Here is a 25,994-nt window from a genome sequence, read left to right on the forward strand (position 1 = left end):
TTTGTGTGTCTATCAAGTATCTTTTGGATATCTGGTGGATGACTCTTTTCTTGTGGCTCTGGTGAAGTTGGCATAATGTAGCACTCTGCTGCCCACTCTGTCATCATGACGAAAAAGTCTCTGCATTCTCCTCAAGGACACTACTCTGCAACCTCCATCTGAAAGTCCTCTAAGTACTACAGTTCTGCCCTCATGCTGGAATCTCATCTCCAATTTCGCTAGGTTGAGTGTGAACTCAACTAGTGAAGCCATCCGTGTCATGTCGAGGATGACATCATAATCTCCCATGTCCACAACATAGAACTCATCCTCCAACTCGTAGCCATCTCCAAACCTGATGTGAAGATTAGATATCTTCCGAGTGCATAATAATTTATCACCGTTAGCCACCATGACTCTAAACCCATCATGCTCCTCTGTCTGTAACCCTCTCCTGGCTACCAACTGTGCATCTATGACGTTATGTGTAGCCCCAGTGTCAATAAGAGATATCACTTTCTGCCCCTGGATAGTACCCTTGACCTTAAATGTGATTGCCTTTTGAGCCCCTGTTAAGCGTGCCAACGATCTATCATCCTTAGGAATGCTGCTCTCCTTTATAGTGTTACCCTCATCTGAATCGGAGTGCTGATCCTCCCCCTCTGACTCTGACTCTTCTGCTGAAAAATACTCCATTTGATTTGCCTTAGCCTTGAGAGAACATTTATGAGATAAGTCCCAAGGCTCTCTACAATGGAAGCATAGCTTCTTCTTTCGAAGTTCATTCAAGGTTTCATTGTCTAGTCCTTTTGATCCTTCTTTGGGTTTGCTATACTCTGAAACGGTTTTTTGTCTTTGTCCTTGCGGTAGGAAGAATCTGTTCAATGGTTTTTTCCTTTGTATACCGAAGGGGCTAAATCTCGTGCCTTTTTAGTTGCTTCTATTACAATAATAGATAAGACGTCTATTATTAGTTAATGATTATCTTGTAAATATCTTTAGCTTTAGTTTGCTTTTGTTTTTTGCTTTCTCTAGAATAGAATGTTTCTATTCTTTACGATCGTTTCCTAAGGAAACATCGTCTCATTCTTTTGTATAAATTGACCTTTCGGTCTCTATTATTAACAAGCAAGTATTTACCAATTACCTTGTAATATGGTATCAGAGCTAAATACTTAAATTTTTTTCGGAAAAATTTATAATTTCTTCTTGAAATTATTTGTTTAAATTTTTCCAAAAATTATTTCAGCTAATTTCTCCAAAACCCACCTAGGGTTTTCTGCTTGGAGAAATTCCCGAATTACGGGTCTGCAAATCGCGTGGAAATCGTGGCCATTTTTTACCATTTGTGACTAGTATATGCAAATCGCGATTTCTTTTGACCGAACTCCTCTACAAATCACGGCTTCATGACTGGAAAAATGCATTTTTTGGAGGTCTGTGTATGGTCGGCCCGCATATAAAATTGACAGGGAAATCGCGTTTTTTGCAACCCGCGCGATTTCTTCTGTTTTTTCCTGCAAATACAGTCGCGACCTTCACCTAGTACTTGTCGCCTCTGCAATCCCACCTGTTCTTAGTCATTTTTGAAGCAGATTCGACCATTTTTCATCAAGAAATCTGAAGTTTTTTCAAGCTTTTTTCAGCAAGGGCCGTTTTTTTTCGAAACCCTAATTTTTGGGGTCGAAAAAATATTTTGTTTGCAGATTCTGTTGGGTTTTTCGAGAGCTCAACTGGGTTGTCATCCGTTTTTTCTGGGTGCCTCGATTTTTCAGCTAGCGGATTCAAAAAACGACAACAGATTTCTTCTAGGTTTTTCGAGCTCTCTTCTGGGTCATTCTCTGATTCTTCTGGGTCTTCCGTATTTTTGCCTCGAAGAACGTGCCTTTACAGATTTTCACAGTTTTTCATTGAAAAACGTGCCATGGCATCTCTGACAAATATTCTGCTCGAGCATAATTCCAAATTCAATGGTCGCAATTATGGAACCTGGAAGCAGCGCATCATCGCAATCTTGGAATATCGAAACACCGATCAACTTGTTCTGGGTGTTAAGCAGCGTCCGACTTCTCCGGGTCTTGATCAAGATACATGGGATCTGAACAATCGAGAGGCAGTAATGCTTCTCAAACTCTCCGTAGCTGATGACCAGCTTTCTCAAATTCCATCTGGCAAGACAGCGGCTGAAATCTGGACACATCTCAAAGGTCTTCACGAGACTTCCGATAAGAGCAGAGCCTTCTTTCTGAAAAACACTCTATTTTCTATTGTCATGGATGAGCGCACCACGCTCCAGGCACACCTGAATCGGATTCAGGAAATCCGTGATTAGTTACTTGCCATCGGTCGCAAGATGGAGGAAGAGGATATTGTGGTAATCACTCTTCGGAGTTTACCAAATTCCTATGAGCATTTTATCGAGACTCTCAACATCACATCTACTGGTGTTGATCTAAAGTTCACTGATCTCTGCACCCTGCTACTTCAGCAAGATCGGTGGAAACAACAGTTCGGTAGCAGCTCCAGTTCCACCTCCACTGAGCAAGCCTTTGCTACGAAATCCTTTCAGAAGGATAAGGGCAAGTTTCAGCAACCATCTCAGCAGAAGTCTTTTGCTCCAGCATCCGATGGTACCAAAAAGAAGAACATTCAATGCAACTATTGCCACAAGTATGGTCACATGAAGGTTGCATGTCGGAAACGCTTAGCTGCCCAGTCTAAGCAATCAGGTTCGCAACCCAAAGCAAACAGTGTAGAGCACACTGAGCAGGCGGAATTTGCCTTTTACGCCTTCATGGCTAAAAGACCCGCAGATCATGTGCAGTCATCTGCCTGGTACATTGATTCAGGTGCCTCTCGACATTTCACTCACCGCAGAGACTGGTTTACTGACTACCAGCCTTATTCAGATTCTGTTATCTTTGGTGGTGGAGAAGAGTACACGGTTGTTGGTAAAGGCAACATTCAAATTCAGTCTGTTGGGAGGAAGCTCATATTCCTTGATGTGTACTACGTTCCAAGGATGGAACTAAATCTGCTCTCGGTCAGTCAGTTGCTGCGACATTCTCCACACTTGGCAGTCACCTTCAGTTCACATCAGTGCACCATCACTGATCGGGCGACTAAGCTGTTGCAGTTGGTCTTGAGGATCATGGTCTTTTCAGACTTACTGATTCTGGTGATTCTTAGGACTTAGCTATGGCTGCTCGGCGATCTTCCATCAGCACACTTTGGCATCAGCGATATGGGCACTTAAATGTGCATTATCTCTCACAACTTGCTCGGGATGAGCTTGTTCTTGGTTTGCCAGAGATTCAAACCCAACACCTTGGAGTTTGTGACACATGTCAGGCTGGGAAGCAACATCGCACACCTTTCCCCAGTGGCGATTCTTGGCGAGCTTCTCAAGTACTTCAGCTTGTTCATGCTGATATCTGCGGCCCTATGGCCACTCCTTCTGTTCTTGGGTACAGGTATTTTCTGTTGTTTGTAGATGATTTCAGTAGAAAAATGTGGGTGTATTTCCTTAAAAAGAAATCCGATGCATTTATTGTATTTCAAAAGTTTAAATCCTTAGTTGAAAAAGAGTTTGGGAAATCTATTATTACTCTTAGATCAAACAATGGGGGGGAATTTTGTTCTAATGTTTTCTCTAGCTTCTTGGATACACATGGCATCCAACGCCAGTTCACCACACCCCACACGCCACAACAGAACAGTATAGTTGAACATCGGAACAGGACAATCACCGAGATGGCTCGTTCCATGCTCGAACACAGACATGTTCCGAAGCGTTTTTGTGCAGAAGCAGTTAACACTGCAGTTTATCTGTTGAACCGGTCACCCACAGTGGCGGTCAAAGGTAAAACTCCGGAAGAGGCCTGGTCAGGTCGCAAGCCCAGAATCAGTCACCTGAAGGTTTTTGGCTCTCTTGCTTTTGTTTGGATCTCTGATGCTTCACGCACCAAGTTGGATGCCAAGAGTCAGAAACTGATGCTTGCTGGATATAGCAGTCTTCACAAAGCCTACTGCCTTATTAATGTTGAGACATCTAATCTCATATACAACCGCGATGTAGTCTTTAATGAGCAGCGAGGACCATTCATGCCTGTTTCTCCTGTTCCTGATCCAGCAGACCAGCCTATGCAGGTTCATGATTTGGGAGTTCGGCTTCCATTAGGTCCACCTGATGGGAGGGCTCCAGTAGCTCCTACAACTCTAGTTCTGCCAGTGATACCTGTACAAACACCTCCGACTTCTCCTGCAAGATCACCGCATTTTGAAGATGCTTCACCTGAGTTTGATCCAGATTCTTCTGATCAGGATCCTGCTGATCAAGCATCTCCTAGTACTACTGTTGGTCATTCTCCTCTCCGACCTAAGTGGTGGGCTAAGACACTTGCTGATCTTCATGATGATGAGCTCATTGATGGGAGAACTGCTCGGAAAAAGAGCAAAACTACAGATTCTGTTAACTTTGCTCTTATGGCCAACATTCACAGTGTGTTTGAACCTCAAACATATTCCGAGGCTAAAGGAATTCCAGAGTGGGAACAGACCATGCAATCTGAACACCAGAGCCTACTGAAGAACAACACTTGGGTCCTTTCTGATCTTCCCCCAGGGAAGAAACCCATTAGCTGCAAATGGGTCTACAAAATCAAATACAAATCAGATGGTACTTTGGATAAGTACAAAGCTCGTTTAGTGGCAAAGGGCTTTTCTTAGCGTCAGGGCATTGATTATGAGGAGACCTTTGCTCCTACTGCAAAGATGAGCACCATCAGATTAGTCCTAGCCATGGCAGCACAGTTTGGCTGGAAGGTCCATCAGATGGATGTAAAGAGTGCTTTCCTGAATGGTGATCTCCATGAAGAGGTCTACATGACGCAGCCTCCTGGTTTCAAGGTTGCTGGTAAAGACCATCAGGTTCTCAGATTGGTAAAAGCTCTCTATGGTTTGAAGCAGGCCCCTCGGGCATGGTACATCAAGATTGATACGTACCTCAGTGATCAAGGCTTCAAGAGGAGTTCTTCAGACTCAAATCTGTACATCAAGACTACTGACAGTGACATCATCCTTCTGGTTATCTATGTGGATGATTTGATCATCACTGGCAGTTCGGCATCTTTGATTCAGGGAATCAAACAACACTTATGCCAGTCTTTTGATATGATTGAACTTGGGCTCATGCATTATTGCTTAGGTGTTGAAGTTTGGCAACAGTGTTCTGGTATATTCATCTCTCAGTCCAAATATGCCAGGGCCTTGTTAGACAAATTCCGAATGCAGGATTGCAAACCTGCATCTACACCTATGGAGAAAGGTCTCAAGTTATCAGCCAAGTCTGATTCTCCTTCCGTTGATGATACTACGTATAGGCAACTAGTAGGCAGCCTCATCTACCTATCTGCTACTAGGCTTGATATCAGCTTCGCAGTCAGCTATATTTCACGCTTTATGACAGCTCCTAAGGCTGATCATTGGATGGCAGCAAAGCGTGTGCTTTGTTATGTGAAGGGCACTTCTGATTATGGACTTCTGTATTCTCGGAGTTCTAATCCTAAACTCAGTGGGTTCACAGATTCAGATTGAGCAGGCTCTGTTGATGATAAAAAGTCAACATTTGGATATGTGTTCAGTTTGGGATCCGGTGCAGTCACATGGACCAGCAAGAAGCAGTAGGCAGTTTCTCTCTCTTCTATAGAGGTTGAATACAGAGGGACTGTTAAGGCAGGATGTGAAGCTGTCTGGTTTCGTCGGATGCTTGGGGATATGTAGATGTCACCAACAGGACCGACTACTCTGTTTGTTGATAACGAAGGCATTATCAAGTTAGCACGGAATCCAGTCTTCCATGAACAAACCAAGCATGTGGATGTTCATTGTCATTACATACGACAGTTGGTTGAAGACAGGACTATAGATCTGCAGTATGTTCCTACCACAGATCAGACTGCAGACATTCTCACCAAGCCTCTTGGTCCTGATAAGTTTGTCAAATTCCGAGGACAGCTTGGTGTGTTAGATAGATTAACCATTAAGGGAGGGTATTACAATAATAGATAAGACGTCTATTATTAGTTAATGTTTATCTTGTAAATATCTTTAGCTTTAGTTTGCTTTCGTTTTTTGCTTTCTCTGGAATAGAATGTTTCTATTCTTTACAATCGTTTCCTAAGGAAACATCGTCTCATTCTTTTGTATAAATTGACCTTTCGATCTCTGTTATTAACAAGCAAGTATTTACCAATTACCTCGTAATAGCTTCAGCTAAGGTGAGTGGATCATGTCCCTTCACCCAACCTCGTAATGGATCAGCAAGACCATCACAAAATAACACCACCAATCTCCTAGGAGAGATATCAGTAACAAGTACGGACAAGCGCTGAAACTCGGCAATGTAAGCATCCACAGAACCTGGCTGTTTTAACTGTGCTAGCTCCATGAAATGTAACTCGGGATCCCTAGTGTCAAATCTCTCAATCAATGTTTCGGTGAATTCCTCATAGGATGTAATCTGATTATGCCCCAAAGTCACCATGCCATGATGCCGCCATTCATGTGCAACGCCATCCAAGTGCATAGCCGCATACTTGATAGCCTCCTCCTCATGCATAGGATTTAGCTGCAAGTATGTATCTACCTTCTGCACCCAAGCTCGTGCAGTCATCTTCCTTGAAGCATCATAATAAGGTAAAGAAAGTTTTCCAACTTTCTTTCTCAGCTCAAAGTTTTGATTCCTCCCTCCTGCTTTAGGCATGTGTCTCATCCTCAAGTCCATATAATCTCTGAGGGAAATATCCGCCTTAAACTTTGGTCCACTAGCCTTCCAGTCCCTCCTGAACTGATCCTGTAACTCGGTAATCTGCAGTTCGTTTATTGGTTGAACTGGATCTCTGGGTGGGAAAGTGGGTAGAAGAGGTCTCAAGCTCGCAATTCGCGCTGGGCGTGCAACATGTCTAAAGTTATCAGCCTCATTCCCATTGTTGCCATGTCCATTATTACCTTTAATGTTATTCTCAGGACCATTGTTGTTGCCTTGGCCTCCATGGTTATTGTTTCCCCCATTGTTATTGTTTCCCTCATTGTTATTGTTTCTGTTGTTGGCATCACCTGGATTAATATTGACACCCATCTGTCTAGCCATGAGCTACAACAACATGTCCATTCGCCAATTCTGCTCCTGCTACATATGCTGCCCCTGCTCTAATGTATCCAGTAACTGTCTGAGCATTACCTCCCCCTGATTTGGACCGGCATTCCCGCCTCCGCCTAATCTTGTATTCCTGTCATCTCGATCACCCATATTGTTGTCCTGATCAAAGAATATTTCCTCTGTGTCTGTATGGCTGGATTCAATGTCCACCTGCACGGATGTACTAGACTGTTTGCTTTGCAAGTCTGAAATCCTATTTTGTCTTGCTCTGGTATCACGAAAATTATAAGGCCCTTGTCGCATGCTCAAACATAAATGCTTAGCCTGTGTTTTTATTTATTTATTTCTGATTTTAGTGTTTTGACATTTCGTCAAACACTTTTTCCTCTATCCGGCTGTTCCAAATTTCCTATAAGACCTCCACAGGATGGCAGGACTTATAGCTCTGATACCACTGTAATGGGCACCCCTGAATGTCCCAAAAAACTAAACCAAATTGCTGAAAGGAATTATGTCAAACAGTTTGCATTCAACCTCTTATTTCTCCGTTTAATGTTTTAAACCCCTTATAACTCCGGAAATGAAACGTTTATTTGTTTGTTGTGTTTTGTGCATGGAATTGGTATCATACAACATAAACAAGAAAGAAACTACAATAATATGTAAAGTGGAAATGAACTGCTGCCAATAAAATGTTATTTTCAGAATTCATAAAACCAAATACATGGTAGATTTATCAACTCACTAATTACTTCAGCATTATTGACATAATACTCCAGCCCATGCTTTCGAACTTGCTGCTACAGTGCCACATGAATAGTGCTGCTACAGTACTTTGTCCTTCAATCAGTCCACTACTTTCGTAATATCATTCCCTCAAAGCGGCATAAGCATCGGACAAGTAGTGAAGAAGATATGAGCAAAATACCAAATCTGCCTGTAGCTGAAAATGCAACTAAACTACCTGATAATGAAGCCGATAACAAAGAATTCCAAAGGCCAAACCCCAAGAGAGGATAAACGTCCTCAAATGTCAAGAATGGAGCTGCAACTCACACACCAATTTCTTCTCATATTCAACCTGTCTAATGAAGCCACAAATGCTTCCTTTTATTTTATTTCCAAGGGTCTGCTCAACTCATATGGGCAATGTGGGATAAAAGATATGTGATATATAAAACATATATTAAAATACCCCTTATGTCTCCCTTGGGTACACATCCCCATAAAATAAATATTAAAGTAACACTTTAATATTTTACAATTAAATTAGACGTTACTTTAATAAAACTTCAGGCATTAAAATGAATTAGCAATCGGACTCCAAATAATGTGAGTGATAGCTCATCGGAAAGCTCTCACCGAGGAGTATCAAATCCAATCACCAAAATTGCCCTGCATTGTGTCCTGCCGACTTACTAAAAATAGTAAGTATGCCTGAATGAGTAAATCAACTTCGTTTTGGCCCAAACTGGAAATGACTAGGCCAAAACACTCCAGGATCCCATTAAACCCTTCGTTAGCCCTCGAGACCATGTAGAACAAGGCTAACACACACACACTTGGTCAACTGCTAAAATGGGAACATTACAATGACACAATAAAGAATAAAGGGGGGAGTACTACTCATGACACATCCAAAAGGGGGAAATCAGAATGACACAATAAAGAATAAAGGGGGAATGCTACTCATGACACATCCAAAAGGGGGAAATCGGAATCAGAATCAGATATCATAGGTAACAGGTATGAAGAGACATGTACTTATATTGTGAATAGTGAAGTCAAGTTTTTGGAGACCAAATCACAGTCAAAGGGGGAGTGTTATTTTTTTTTGTTATTTTGAAAATTTGAGTGAATTACTAAGTCATGACAATGTTCTTGCCACTAATGTCAAAGGGGGAGATTGTTGATCTCTAAGCTGCTTGTCTATTAGTGGCCAACACTTAGTGATTTTCTAGGCAGCTTTGGTCAGTCATCACTGCAACCGAGCTACCTAATGAAGGTAGCGATGGACTTGTTTATATTTTCATTTCATGCCGAGCAAGTCTAAGGTTGTCGAGCACCCCAGTAGAGACCGTGTCACAATATATGCTGAGTAAAAGATGAGGAAGTCGAGCAAAGCAGAGATACTCTGTGTCGAGTGAGTCAGTATTTGCGGAGCATATAGAAGCCGAGGGATGACATGACAGTTAGTTATGACCTAGTGTTAGGATATTCAACTGTCGAGCAAACCAGTTTTGGCATATGCGTTTGTAATGGCACAAACACTTATGTAAATCATTTTGACTGACTTCTATGCAATATTTATGGATTGTAGAGACAGTTAAGGAGATAATTATGTGTTTTGTCAGAGGACGTCAATCCCTAGTAAGGCAAAGTAACCAATCAAAAAATTAGGACTACGTGGCAAAAGGGAGAATTTTGGACAATTGATCTTGATCTGGAACCTTCTCCAGTTGGCTAATTAAGAAGGGTACAAACCCTAAATCAATTTGTGTGTGCGTGCGAAGGAAGATCGTGAATGTGTGAAAAGGCTAAGGACAGAGCGAGGAAGGCTAAGTTTGATAAAGTGATCAGACATAGCAACCTAGCAGTGAAGGGCAGAACAAAGCAAATAAGATAAGGAGATCAATTTAGACAAGGCAGAGAGAAGATCTGTAATCAACTTTATAAGAGCAAACCGAAGGATCAAGTATTGAGACATTTTAACCAGTGTATTACGGCAAAATCTTCATTGTAAGTTTAAATCCTTTAATCAAGGTAGACTTAACAGTCTTGTAAAGCTTTTAATAGAGCAGATCCCTCACATGGTAGGTCATTAGAAGTGATAAAATATTGTACTCCTAATAGGCGAGCTTTATTGCTGCAGTTGTGAAGATTTGTGGGTGTCATCCCCACCCTAGTTTTACCTTCACCTTGGAGGGTTTCTGGGTAACCAAAATCTTTGTGTTATGTATTTACATTTATTTTCATGTTGATGGATGCGATGCATAGTTAGATCTATTTCTGTTTAACAGTTTATGATTACATGGTATATGATTTAAGATGGATTAGGAGTAAATGTAGTTAATCTATTATTTTGTTCAAGGAGTTAAAAGTTTCATAGATCCTGATTCACCCCCCCTCTCAATATCTAGGTTGATTGAGATACTTATATGAACAAAAGGATACAACTTGAATCTCTTTGATGGTCTTGGCATGTTCTTTGAGGGTAATGACCACAATTCTCTAGAATTTGTATATCTGATAAGATTAAGCTTCTCCTTCTGAAGCAAAACATGTTTATATGGGGGTTGGGGATCACCAATAATGCACCTTGTTGCAAAAAAGTTTGTTCTTCAAGTTCAAAAGCTCAACTTCTAATGAAGTTGATGTGATAAAAAAATTGATTCTTACAAAGTGTGAGAGCTATAGAATGATCCTAAAGTCGTTCAACTTATATTGGCGAATTTCAACAAATAAATCCTTCTAATTGAAAAGTCAATAATTATATGCACATCCTCTGAGCAAGATCTTAAGCCAAACTACAAGATGGGAGTACAAAAATCATTTAATACAAAAAACTAAGAGTGAGTTGAAGCAAAAAGTTTGATGTAGATGTTTTAGAATCTTGTTCTAAACACGTCCACAAAATTTCAGGTGAAACCACCCCAAAAATACGCAATTGGTTCAATTCTGCTACTTAACACTAATTTTATTGGGTAGATTATATTATTTAAAAAAAAAGCACCATCTAATAAAAAACAACTTACCCCTAAATTTATTTAAGATTATTTTTTATAATAAAATAATATTTCCTCTGCTCATCCTCGCACCATTTACAACTTGAGAAAAGCTGAGCATATTTTGCAGAAAATAACAGAGTCCTCAACAGATTTGCAGACAAGAGACATTGTTTGCAAATATGAGGGGCAGAGGTGGTGAATCTACAGGGCTTGCATTTTTGGTCCATAAATATTCTCATTCCAAACAAAAATGACACACTATCTACACCATCCCCGGCATGGGCAATGGGCTTGGTAACAAGAACTGCACTATACTTGTCTTTGCTGCAGAAAAATTCTTTCCTTCTTAGATTTTCGCGCCTCACACCTTCATACTCAAATGATTATAAAAAGAAAAGGAAATTCTTCACATGCCAAGGACCACACCTTCATAATTTCTCCACCCAAAATTTTGCAAATTCAAAGAAAAAAGAAACACCCAACACAGGCTTTCAATGCTTTAGTCTCCAGCATATATAGGAAAATAATGTGAAGCACAAGAACTCCGGGATTCATTTTTACAACTCACATTAAGCTTTCACAAACTATACAGATTACCACTCTAATATCATATTGACACAACAACAATCAGCAAGTAGCATTGTATATATTATAATTTATTTATCAAATGATGGTTATTTATACTAATGTTAAGTTCAGGAAACAGTTCAAATATAGTCTGTTCTTTCAATCCTATTCCCAGCAGCTACAAATAGTAACTATTATTTTATCCTGTTCCCTTACATAAGCAAGATGTAGTAAACCAACTCTGTTATTGCTTATACGTTCTAATTTAATTTCTAATATTTTCTAATCAAATGACATGCAAAGATCTCTAATCAGCCCTCAACCCTGCACGGTGGGCCCTACTCCTACCCCCTACTATTTAAAGGGAAAGGGAAAGGCCCTCGTTTCTCGCTCAAAAGAGAATCTAGTCTCCGGAAATCTTCATGCCTACCATTCCGGCCCTTACTATTTATAGGCCTCACCCAAATAAATGAGGGTCAGTGATAACCTGGGGTAGGAACAAATAGTAACTGTTATTTTATTCTGTTCCTTTGTATAAGCAAAATGTAGTAAACCAACTCTATTATTGCTTATATGTTCTAATTTAATTACTAATAATTGCTAATCAAATGACATGCAAAGATCCTCTGTTGAATGTGTACTTTCCAATTGGGATCCTTGCACATACTGCACACCATTTTTCTGATGGTATGTTTTTGTATCTAAACAATGCCATTTTTCTATGGGTTGTAGGTAGTTTTCAATCAATATTGAATTACACATCCTTTGAGAAAGAAGGGAGCTCATTGACTGTGTCGATCCTGGATCTGGATAGAACACACAGATACATCATACAATGACCATGATGTCTTTCCATTTAAGCTTTGCACTCTGTTGGCTCTTGATTTGATAGGATTTTAAATAGCTCTTGGGATGTGGAAAATACCTAGGAATCAGCTACAAACCATGACAGGTATTCCCAATCAAACCAATAGGACCAACTAACAAGACATATAGTCTTCTTCCCTTTGATTCTGTAGGAATCAGGTGGACTCTGGGATTTATCCACTTTCCTTTATGGCTTTATTTAGACATTAACCCCATTATAGCAGACAATAGCCTTCAATTCTTCCAACTTAGAGACAACAAAAGGAATGCAAGACAAACTAACCCTCCATATCCTGAAGGTCTCTAAATCAAGTATAGGCCAACCATTTCAGATCTACAATATGACATGAAATGTAAAAGATTTTGATTAATGATTCTAACAATGTAGGTTTATCAATTTATTCAGGATGATAACATGACCAGTGCCTTATCTAGTGGGCTATTTGCTCATAAAACTGATACTGCAACTTCAGATCTACTTCTTCACCTTGTAAAGAAAATTAATATACAATCCAGATCTCATACTTATCACACTCTCTACATGAAAGCCCTTCAATTCTCTCATATCATATTAAGCATTTACTTAATCAATTTGATTAACAACAAAATATGAAATGGGATATAATTCTAAATGAACTACAATTGGAATTCTACATGCTTGTGATTGAATCATAGAAAACTAAGGAGCAGCATGAAAAGAGACAGGATCCAAATTGAGCAGTTCAAGAGGTTTCTTCATTTGTATTAGTTTACTTGAAATAATACAATTAGAGTACCAGATGTTATGAAAACAACTCAAGACAGACTCAGAACACTGAAACTCTATTTCCCTTGATCATGAACAAAATCAAAATACAACACTACATTGTACAGAACCAATTAAACACATGGAATAACGATCATTCTCTCAGAATTCAGACCCCTTTTACCAAGCCCTGGAAATCCTTTTACAGACAAGGATTGCAACAAGCTTCAGGCTGGAAAAGAAAAGGCACGTCTCAAGAATATTGGACACAAAAACTTGTTACATGAAAGACAACATGTTAATGTCCATTACTTGCAAATGGGAAAGAAAAGAGAATAGATAGAAATATGACAGCTGGCAGCCCGATTTTCAAGATCAGTTCCTTATTTGTCATGTAGGTGTATCCATAGTGGGTGAACCACAAAGGTAAGATACCTTATTTAAATAATTGTCTTCCCTCTTTTGGCATTTTCTGTTTCTTTCCAGCATGCTGTCTAACTATCTTTGATTGTTGGTGGGGCAACATCTTCAGGTGGTGGTGTAACATATTCTGATTTATCTAACTCTTGATCACTAACTACTGTTAAACTTCTAACATCGATATTCATACTGGTCTGAGTATGCAGACCGCACATTACTCTTCTCTCCTTGTATACCATTCTAAAGGCATTAAATACATTACCTTGGCTAAAGCGGTGATCCTTGGAAATGATTTTTGTTATGTACTAACTATAACTAAATTGTTATGTTAGTTAACCATTAGTCATCTTCCTTGAGCGCCTATTTCTAGAAGGTAGTGTGGGCCGACCTAGAGAGGGTCATGTCCCTTTAGGGGACATGCCCTTTGGTCATGGTATAAGAGGTGGGTGTGATTGAAGTTTAAGGATACACAACACATTGAAGTCTGCTCCTTAATCAATACTGCCCTAAGACGAATTGGAGGAATTGTAAGCATTTCCAGAATTATATTATTTCATTCAAATAAGACTGTTTATTGAAGATTATCTACATCAGACCTAGAAAGGTACAATTCAAGTTTGATTCACTTGAGAATTTGCAGAAACTTTACAACTACCACTTGTGGATTATCTTCTTTAGAACCGTATTTTGTTACCCACTCGTTATAAACAGTATCATCAGGCCAATTAAAATCAATAATCTCCCTTTCCTTTGTAACAATATCCTTTCACTTCACCTTCAACTGTTTTATTTCAAAATTGAAGTAGTTAAAAAATGTCTCTGCTTTCACAGTCTCCTCCACAGTTCTTGTGAACAGAATATTGTCATCATTGTTTATTATATCATTCAACCTAAAATTAAGAACTACATTCAATTCTTCTTCCCATTCTCCATAAGCTTTTATGTTATTTTCACCCTTTATGACCAAAGGAAAAAGGTCAAAACCTTTATTTACATACTTAGAAAAGTAAAACCTTACCCTTCTTTGCAATAAATCCCTATTGACATCAAACTCCAACAAGTTTGCCACCTGATTATATGTTTTCTCAATTAACTCATCAACCTGCAATTTATCTTTGGCTATTGTATAACTCACTTAACTCTTGTTCTTTACTAATCCATTTATCCAAGATTGGTCTTAACACCTTCTCATTGTTATTAAGAGAATCCCTAATATCCATGAGCTTTGATACCCAATAGTGAAGAGGTCTGATGTCAACAACACATGCCAGATGCAATATTGTGTCTCACACTTTTTCTTCATATCTCTGTACCACCTCTGTTTGCATGGCTCTGAGCTTAGTCTTTTCATCCTCAATTTGTTCACATGACTGTTCTTCAGGAAGCAGAGGAATCTGAGGGAGCTCTATTATAGGACCAGTAGGAGGTGGTGGGGCTGGTGATGATGCAATCATTCTTTGCGAAGAGTCTCCCACCTCCATTTGTCTCATTTGCTGGCTTTCATACACAGCCACCTTTTTCAATAATTCATTGTCATTTCTTCTCTGTTCATCATAAGCTTCCAAGACTTTTTCATACCTAAGATTCAATTCATCAAATTTCTGTTTTTCTCCTTTAGCAGTGGCTAATGTAAACTCCGCAGTCTCTTTGTTCATAAGAGCGACTTCAACATTTGAAGTTTCTCCTACTCTTCTCACCGTTAGGCTTCCCACTTGATCAGTATTAGAGAATTCATGTTGCCTAGATTTATCTATCTTTTGTAAAGACCATATGACTAATGCAGCATGATCCTCATTGTACTTCACTCCCTTGGATGCTAACTTAGCTTCATCTTCAGTTCTAAACTTGGTGTTTGTTTCTTTTCTAACTACATCAAAGACCATGACATTTGCAATGTCCCATTTAGGAAGAATCAATACTCTTGCTTCCTTTATCATCACTCTTCCTTCTTCTAGAGTAATCCTATTAAATTCTTCCATCATTTCCTCTTTTAATTCATTTCTTATGACAGAGTCCTCTTTGTTGGGTTGCTTTGCTTGTCTCTTCTTACATGTGGCCTCAAAATTTGACATGCTTAATCTCCAGGCAAACTGAATAAAAACTCTAGATTTAACAAAATTATCTTCTGACAAAAATTTCTTACAAGCCTGTTCCACGACAAGGTCTAACTCCTTTCCTCTAAAATCCTCTTCATTGAGGTTCGTGATTGGCATGGGGGGCTCTTCTAGCATCCCTTCCTACTTAGCCGTAGTAACAAAAATGCCACCTTCGCTACCCAATTGCATTAATTGCTCAATTATTTCTTGTTCATTTTCAAAATGCGTTGGGTATTAGGATGGTGAATATACCTCTTTTCCTAATGAAGTGGCCTCTTCTACTCTTTGCTTCTTTGAAGCAGATTCTGAAGGACTTTATGATAAAGGTTGTTTATATGTTGAGGCAGAGGGAGCACTTGTTTCTTGGGGTAATGGAGGTCTACCCTCTACTTCTTTACTTCTCATAGCAATGTCTTCATTTGATCTCACAACAATGTACCCTATCTTCTTCTGGAGAGTGCACTGTCCAGGGTTAATAGCAAGGGTAAGTGCAAGCTTTTGCATTACTTCGCTTGATCTATCAGGATACACATTAACCAATGTAGCTCTTTTCTCGTTTAAAACCTCAATAATTTCGGCAAAATGTGTCATCGGTTTATGTAACTTGTCACCCCATGTCTTCACATCCTTCAAAGGATTATAATCTTTATCAAAATAAAGTCTAGGGCCTTCTTGTAAACCCTCCATTTCTCTTTCTTGATTTCGTGTTCTTGCAAGGAAAATTCATTCTTGATTATAACCTCAGGGTAATAGAACTGGTGCTCATACTTTTTAGCTTTAGTTCTCTTTTGGAACATTTCAGAGAATCCCTCTCGATTTACAAATCTGGCATGAGACACTGCCATCTTATAGGGGTTCAAGACTTTATCAAAATGCACCCATCCTCCCTTTGTGATAATAAATTGATGTGCAATAGTGTAAGAAGGAAAAATTCTACCTCTTGATCTACTAGCTAATTCTTTCTCCGCTTATCCACCAATTTGCCATAGAACTTCTGCAACACCAACCTTAAGGAGAACTTGATAAGGCAACACATGGGGAGTCCCTTGAAATCCAACACTCTGTAAACTATAGAAACTGGGTTAAGGAATGATATCATCCAAATTATGGACAACCTTCAAATCTGTAGCGAATTCTTTTGCTCTAATGAGCTCCAATAATGCTTTGAGAATCTGAGGGCTTTCAAGTGATAACAATACTCTCAACTTGGAAGCAAACTATCTGTCAAATCTTACAAAACTAGCATCATCCCTATCCCATGACATATTTGTACTCCATAATTGGACAGGCAACACCATTTTGTTCTCTTGTTAATATCATTTCCTTCCCAAAATAAGAAACTCCCTTAAACAAACACATGTGCATAAGCATGGAATACCGTTCAAAAGGTTTGTCCACCTTTCCCTTTTCAATTCCAATCAGACCATTATGGATCTCTTCAACAATGTAAGAAGCAAAATAAAAAATCACATCAACACCATAATGGAGGATTTCGACCATCATGTATCTGAAATGCACAAACATATAATTTTGTTCTTGTTCACCAAAAACTCTACATAAGGGCATATACACTGCTAGGGCACGTGAATTGAAATAAGTCTTCAAGAAAGGTTCAAGAGTTGATGACGCAACTAAAGACAAATTCCCAACAACTGCAAAGTGCTCCTTCAAAGGACCATTTCTCAAATAGACCTTTTGAGCTTCATATACTTCCTGCAACTTCTGAAAATCAATAGTCTCATGAAAACCAAAAGGTGGGTCCAGCATGAAAATCTCGCAAATTTCTTCTGCTGTAATTTTAAGTAGACCAACTCCATTATGATTTTGCACTAATAGAAGCACTGGATCATACCTCTTTGCAATTAGGGTTAGGAGGTCCGCATCCATAAAAACCCTAGGTACAACCAATATCCCTAAATCAAAATTCCAAACATTACTGTGTGGGGCACCTAGATTTCTCTGTGAAATCCAATGTTTAAATAACTTCCAAGAAATTAGCATGTACATTTTTGTCCCGGTAATTTGTCTTTCCCATGAAATCCCTTTTGGGCGTCATTTTCTAGGGTTTACAATAATACTTCACCCACAAACAATCAACCACAATGGCTTTCTGAAATTAAATTTTATGACTTGGACAAGAGTACTTACTGGTTTTTCTCCCACTTCCTGCAATGTCTTTTGTGAAAAACCCTAGTTTTTCTGCAACTCCTTTGGCACTGTATGCTTTTTTTTGCGCTCGTACTGGAACTCAATCACATTTCAACAAGACAACTTTTAATGATACAGGCATAGGTTAATCCCATTTAAGTTTGCACAAATTTTGAATTAATTTGCCATCAATTTTGCAGACAATGGGCCAAAAGAAACCATGAACAATTTTGAACCTAGACCGTTGATTAAAACCTTGCAGAAAAATGAACTGACGACTCAGATCTAATCCGTGAATGCTGAGTCAATTTTCCTATGGTGACGGGGAAGTCAAACAAATAACAAATCGACAACTGTAATCCACCTTGGCACTGCAGGCCATCCTCTGATCCTTGAACAATCTTGGACATGTGTCAACATGTCACAATGTTGCAATGGGTAAAGATCCTGCAGCTTCTCATAGCGACATCGCGGTAGCTGTCATATCCAATCACATCTAACGCTCAAGACTTAAACACTTGCCTTTCATGTCTTCTTAGTTGCTCTATGTGCGACATGTGGTAACCCTCTATTTTCTACAAGATCCATCTTGACTCCATTAAAAGCTTAGGCCCCACCTCGGATATGTGTTGCTTGCCATGTTGTGATGGGTAAAGGTCATGCAACTTTTCATAGCGCCATCGCGACCACCGTAGATCTTTTGTGATCCGACGGTCAAGAAACTGCAGAGTACTTCGTTGAAGGGACCACATGGGACACATGTCTCATAGTAGCATTGTCACATTGGATATACATTGTGCATGTATAGATAGCTACATTGCTCCAACTGTTGGATCTTCCTTGATCTGACGGCTCGAAAAATTACTGATTGCAGAGAAGCTGGCCTACAGTTGCACACGTGGCCTTACATGATTATCCCTCAAAACCTTCACTGAGTTAGCTAACGACATGTCTAACCACGAACACGTGTCTCAATGTCACGATGACTAAAAATATGACAACTTTTCATCACGACAATGCGAACACTGTTAGTCCTCCATCACTTGGATGCTCCAAATTTGATCTCCTACAGGCTTCTCGTGGCCCATCTTACCATGTGGGAACAAGACATGTGGCGCTTTACTGAATCATTGATGAAACTCCCTTGCTCTGGTCCCACCCTGGACATGTGTCTCATTGTCGCATTGAGTATCTTCCTTGCACCTTTTCATATTGATATTACCACCGTAGATCTCCTTCTACTTTGACCATAGTTACATGGGGTGCCAGAGACACGTGTCTTTTAGTCGTATTGTTGCGTTGAGTAAACTGTATGCAACGTTCGATGGCAACAAAGCAACTGCCTTCAGATCTCCCTTGATCTTACGATCATGAAACATGATATTGTGGTAGGTCTGCTCACTTGCTGAGACATGTTTCACCAAATGACATAAAGCCATGTGGCCAAAGAAAACAAAAGTAATTGTTAGAATATACTATTACAAATGGACCCAAGTGATGCATTTTATATAATTTTCAACATACTCTTGTGACCCAACTTTAAAAAGAAACTTGCCTAGGAAAAGACATAACGCCCCTTGCATGAAAAGGACCCGCACACAACCTTAGGAAAAATTACTTTGGAATAAGCTAGGGATTAAAACAATAAGTCATTTCACTAGGTAAAAACAAAGTCCCCCTTTCTATGATGAAGTGACCCTTGCTTTAGGGCTTCTTTCAAAACTTCAAAAAATTCTTAAGCATGGCTATGAAGAAATAACTAGTCAAGTCCCATTATAAGCAAGAAATTTAACATTTTGCTCAAAATTTTTATGCATCCTTGAAAAGGGGCTAACACACTCTTTAAAGATTTTGAAAGTTTGACCCTTGGTCATCATACAACATACCCACGTTTTTCATGTGTGATCATTAACAATGAGTTTAAAGTATTTGTACCTGCTAATACTAGGAGTCATGTATCTATGCAGATCTGTATGAATTACATCCAATGGACCAGTTGATCAATGAGTATTAAGCAAAAGGGGCTTGATGTTATATACGAGTCAAACAGCTTGAGCAAAGATCATCAGTTTCAAGTGAGGGAAGACCTCTCACCATGCCATACCAGCTAAGGGAAGACCTCTCACCATGTCTCTGATGCCATAGGATAGCACAGTCATCAACCTTGACTGCCAAGATTTTGTTGTCATGATGGATAATTTAAAGTTCAAAAATCTTGCCAACTATTGAATCTGGGCAATTTAACACAACTTCTCTCTATTGCCAATTAAGTTCAACCTTCAGGTTGTGAACGAACAGTCACTTGATAGATAATAAGTTTCTATTGATTCGGAGAACATAAATAACTTTTGTTTACAACAATGTGTGCCCATTTTAGCGAAACATCACCTTAAGTTAAACACTGAATGTAATAGGTGATATCATCTCTTACTTCAAGAGTAACCTGGCTTCTGTCACAAGTATTCTTAAAAGTTACAAAACAATAATTCCAACCAGTTATGTTTTGTAGCACTTGAGTCAGCAGCATAGATATGCTTTGAATCTGGAGAGTTGTCATCTTCAGCAATATTTTCATGTTGCTGCAGCATGGTATTCTTTTCTTCACCTAATCTCGTTGAGGCTGAAAACTGGTACAACAATTTTCTGGGTAGATTTTCTAGGAGTTTTTTCATCGACATTTTGGATCACACTCCGTGATCCATCATCAGGATGATAAAGAGAGCATAAGGAGATTAGAAAAATAATAAGAGTTGCAGACTTGACATTAGCTATAAGAAGGGAGAGGATGGTAGGTGATCCATGTACCAAGGACAAAAGAAAAGGTTAAGACAACTCTACTAAAGAGACAATAAAAAATAGAGAAAGAAGAGTAGATAAAATTATAAAAGGGGAATAATAAGAGAGGGAAGAAACACTACAAAGGAAAATAATGTGGAGAAAGAGAGGATGAAAACCACAATAGTTGCACAAATTGAAACTGAGCTTAAAGGACATAAACACAAGTAAAAATTATAAAGAAAACCTAAGACAACAAAAATCAAAATAAAATCAAAATAGGGAACACAAATCACTCACAGAGAGAGAGAGAGAGAGAGAGAGAGAGAGAGGCACAAATTGAAGCATTTATTTTTGTATGATTATATTTTTACTTGAGAGAGAGAGAGAGAGAGGGGTGGGGGGCACAAATTGAAGCATTTATTTTTGTATGATTATATTTTCACTTTTGTCTATATATATATAAACTCTTATTATTTTCCTGATCTCTTTAAGCTCTCTTTATCATCCTCATCGTGAATCACAGATTGTGACCCAAAACTGTGATGGAAAAACTCATACACAATCTACCTGGAAAATTGTCAAATAAAACTAAAATTAGTCAATTTCATACCAATATTAAATTGTACTTACAATTTCCCAATTCTCTAATTTTGCTTGATAAGCTTGGATTCAAATATTAATGTCAAGTCTGCTTTTAAGCCTAGTGAGGGTTTGCAATAAGGCATAAAACATATAATTTTATATTTTAGAAAGCGAAACGAAATTATATGATTTTAGAGTGATACTTAAGAGATTGTGACCAATTATGTAATCTGTCAAATATTAAGAATAAAGATAATGTAAAAAATTAAAACTCTAATCAGTGACACCACAGAGAAAGATCATTGTGGATAAGTTTGTTGGAAGTCCTCCATTTTTGGTGTGAAAGCCGTATTTGTGCTATTTTCTGTGTTGAACTTCAATTTTAAATCAATATTTTTATAGCATGTTTGTAACCTATTTGAATGTTGACTTTCAGAGAAAATATAAACAGAATCTCTGTTATTTTGCCCACTGTTGTGTATCTGAAAGTACTGAGGCTGCTAGGTTAAAGGCAGTCGTTCATTTGATCCCCTATATAGTGTGCATGTGCATTGCATACAGAGGAAGATATATAGTATACTAATTGATTTCAATATATATAATGCTTTTGACTTGGAAGAAGCTGCTCATCTATAATATTTACCACACAATAATGAAAAAACTTGAGAAGGTAATCCATTGATTAGAAAGCCAAAAGTTTTGAATTTCCTTACTGAAAACATTCTTCTAGTTTTTAGACATTGTATTTTGAACAACTATTAAATGACTGCTGATTGGCAATTATGATAAGTCACCCCTGTTTAATTTGATTTTCAATTCTCGAGTTTATATTTATTTACTCTTTTATTTCTGTCAGATTCCAGTTCTAGGATATATAAGTGCTAGAATTCCACTATTAACTCGCTAACTCTTCTTTTGCTTTTCTGGACAGAGTTTCCGTTGTCTATGGAGACGATCCAAAAGATAGTTGAAGGTATTTGTCATTTCTACCTCATGCTAATAGTGGAACAAACTACATGAGGACTAGGAGTAAAGGTAGCCAACTTTAAAAGCTGGCTTTAAGGAATGATTGTCACAGATAGTCATAGAATAATGTTTAATTTGGGTCTTGGAGCAAATTGTTAAAAGCTTAAAATGGTCTGAGAACAATCAACCTACAGAAAGAAATCCATTTCTTTGTAAATTGGATACTAATTTTTACAATGTCTCATACTTTGTTTATCAGCTGAAATGCACGATGTATTACCTATTCTTACTAAGCTTGTCAAAGTCTTAAGCCCAACTGCAGTTTTTCCTTTCAAAATTGCTATCCAGTGCTTGCCCAATTTCCTACAATTAACTGCCACTCTCTATATTCTATTCTGCATAATTTTTATCCAGTGTAAATTAGAGAATAGAAATCACCTATTACATATTTTTCTGCATGATTTTTTTTCATAGTAGAATTTGATCCACTATTTTAGCTCGTGAAATCACCATGGAACTAATTACTCATCTTATATTGTGGCTATGTTTAACATTCTTCCAAAAGAACATTTTTCTGAGGCACGTGTCTTAATTGTCTTAATTTCCAGATTAGCAACAATTATGAATTATGTTCAATAGAAGTATCATTGTTCATAGCTACTTATATTCAACTCAGATGACTATATTCAAATCAAGAATATAAACGTCTCGAAGAATTCTGCCCAAGAGTTCCAAGTGCCCTGAGAATTTTCTTCTAAAATATTAGAGGTTAAATCATAGTGTGGATAATGATCATTACATTTCAGTTCTCATCGTAAGATTTAGAGTTTTTCATGCCTTGATACCATTAGCTAAAGGTTGAAGTGTCAATCTGCTTCCTGTGAAGTAGGGATCTATCTATTTTTCTGAAAATCAAAACTGCTTGCATTAGATGATGAATTGTTGTTAAGGTATTAGAAGGGGCATATTAGGACTGATCTTTGTTATTCAAGAGTACTGCAGTACAGGTTTTTGGATCATTGAGTGTTCTAGAGCGGCCCATTCTTTTCTTTAAAATTTAGCTTGTGAAGTTGGTCTCTTAACATAATGCTCTGAATTTTTAGTTTCCTAATATTCTTTTTGGTTCTTTCAGGACATGATATCTCATTGGATGACCTATCAGTGAAAGATAGAAAACATTTCCTGCAAGCTGTAGCATCAGGTAAATTAAGCCACTTGGTAAGGCCCTGGGAACCATGGTGGTTTAAGCCTGGTGTAAATAAAATCTCTCTTTCCAAGGATGGAAGTCAACTTGTTCAGCCATTAGATGATTCAGAAGTTCAGGCATCAGAAAACCCAAGTACAGGAAATGCGCATCGAGATGAGAATGATGTGAGTGATGTACCAGCAGGTCCTGAGAATCCTTTATCCACGGTACGACAATTGACTTGTGTTGAACCATCACCTTTGCTAGCTGTTCATTTGGTAGATGTAATATACAGCTACTGCTTTACACTTAGATATTTTAACGGAGACTGGAAAAGTGATCCTCTGGATGCAGCAATGGTTTGTTTAACTTTGTCTGCAGTGTTGGGCCAAGCAGGTTTACCAGAAACTGTCAGTGAAGCTTTGTCAAATTGTTTAGAGACAGCATGTTCTCCAAGTTTTAAACATGCTGGTGGATTGAAATTTGGGATTGGACTTTGCGACGATGTTGTCGCTCTTTTAAAGCTTGGCAGGGCAGCTTTACTGTGTGCATTTATGGACTTGTATAGACTTCTGGAGGCTGCAGCAAAAGAAGCTAAGGTTGACAGATCTGGGGAAAGGAGACAACTCAGGGAAAAAGTAAATAGAAATAAGGAAGCAGAGAGTCAAGATAGAGGAAGAAACGGAAGTTGGAAATCCCTTCAATCTGCTTTGAGAAAAGTCTACTTCCTAATGTGTTGGACTAATGAACAACCAAATGAAGTCTGGTCTTCCCTGACCATTCTTATAGAAGCTGTAAAGAGAGAATTTACGACAATGGACTTTGGAAACTCTGGCAAAGATCACTTGAACGTCAACAGTCAGGAAAAACAAAAGGACAGGATTTTGATTGAAGAGGTTTTGTAACGATTGTGTTGCAAACACGTATAGAGGAAATGGATGTAATTTAGGCACAAGGGCTGTTGTTCAGACTCCAGTATTTTTATGTGTTTTTTCCAGAGATATTAGCTCCATTTATTGTGAAAAGCAATACATAAAAAAATGTTATATCGGCATAATACACATTTTTCTGTCTGATTTATCTTACAATTCAGTACTTCCTTGGTTGTACATTTCAAGATTAAATATATCTTGAATACAACAAGATACAATAAGAAAGAGGTTCTGGTGATCAGAGATTATGATACAGTTTTTTTGGATGTTCATTAGCCTGATCCTGTATTGCTATATGTGACAGATGCTTTTTGAGAGATGCCATTTCCTGCTTTGCCATGCCAAAAATCTGCAACCAGACAAACAACCGCAATCATTCTTGTTTACATATAATTGGAAGTAAACCACAATGCAGAAAGTTATTACTCCAATTTCCTACTCTGCTGTCACATCTTCGCTATATTTGTTCATTGTCAAATTTTCCTTTTAATTCCTAGATTCATCCATTGGCATGGGCATGGGCATGTATAAGCATTGGAGTTAACATCAAATGCCAGAATTATTTTTTATTTGAAAAGACCTTTATACAAAATTGTATTTCTCTGCAAAACTACAACTTCTTCAAGCGTCTAATGAATGCAAAAGTCATGAGGTATGTTGAAATGTTATTTTTGTTAGTATTTCCTGCAACTTACATTACATTCTTGAGGGCATGGACAAATGGTTTTATTTATTTAATGTTGGCAGATTGTAATGATCGAGGACTTTGATTTAATCTAGGTACTCATGATGCAGTGCAAGGCAGGAGAATTTCCAAAGGAGACGTCCTAGCCCCCAACAATAACCACACAGTGGAAACACAACACAAGATAACAACAATGTAAGATCTAATACCAAATCACAACTCTTTATTTATAAAATAACAGTTTCCATGGAATATGCCTGGCTATAAGGCCTTCCGGGTTAGGGCCAAATACAACAACAAATACAATAACAATTTTGTAAGATCCCACAAGATCCAACTCACAACACTAATCCTAGCTAGTCTAGATCTGCACTCTGGTAGAAACCTCCAAAGAAGATTTCAACTTGTGCTTGCAAGCCCACCAAGCAATCTCCTTGTTTTCCAAGCCACAACTACTAGCTCTTCAAAGTTCGTTCCTCCCCTTCATCTCCTTCTCCAAGCTGGATGATCATAGCTAAAGACTCCACAAAACTCCTTACTTATACCTAACTAAGCCACAAGTCGGCCTAGCAATTACAAATTAAATAAAACTCTTTGCATTAAATGCATATTTAAGCCACAAATTGGCTCAAAACAAACATTAAATACAAAATGTTAATCCTCGTGTTAACCAAAAGTTAACACACGATAACTGCATGAAAATACTTAGGACAAGCCCCAAGTTTACAACCGTGATTAAATGCACATAGGAGAGATAACCAAGACCACAAATAGGTCCATACAAACGCTTAGATCGATCCACAACACGATCACCGGCTAAATGCACCAAGAACTCCAGTCGGCACCAACACACTGTTGAGTGTCAACAAACTCCCAAGCATTGCTGAGTAGCCAACACATGCTGAGCAACCAATACATGCCGAGTACAACAATGAGTGCCGAGCAACAGTATTTGTCGAGCTCTTCAGCGATTGAGCCCCTTCAATGGCTAAGTACCTCAGCTAACACTACTTTTAGCAACGATCGAGCACCACTCCTTTGGTGACCGAGTCCACAACTCCAAAGCCAAATACCCCCAACATGCAGGATTGCAAGAAAGCCTAGGATGCTCCTGCATCAAACATCCTAGGTTTGAAAAGATGTTCTAGAAGCTAGA

At 38.5% G+C, this 25,994-nt stretch overlaps 1 protein-coding gene across 3 annotated transcripts in view; it reads left to right on the plus strand.

Annotated features, from left to right (window-relative positions):
• LOC149577768 (HIT-type Zinc finger family protein) overlaps positions 1–24,408 on the plus strand; it is a 66,285-nt gene extending 41,877 nt beyond the window's left edge. For all 3 annotated transcript variants that reach the window (XM_089825788.1, XM_089825800.1, XM_089825792.1), the window contains 2 exons: positions 22,001–22,042; positions 23,168–24,408. In XM_089825788.1, the coding sequence (XP_089681914.1) occupies positions 22,001–22,042; positions 23,168–24,126 (1,001 nt within the window). In that variant the 3' untranslated portion in view covers positions 24,127–24,408. The remainder of the gene's footprint in view (positions 1–22,000; positions 22,043–23,167) is intronic.
• Positions 24,409–25,994: the final 1,586 nt, after the last annotated feature.

Source organism: Cupressus sempervirens, chromosome 1, assembly GCF_028749045.1.
Source record: "Cupressus sempervirens isolate cs-2001-9-10 chromosome 1, ASM2874904v1, whole genome shotgun sequence".
NCBI classification, from domain to species: domain Eukaryota; kingdom Viridiplantae; phylum Streptophyta; class Pinopsida; order Cupressales; family Cupressaceae; genus Cupressus; species Cupressus sempervirens.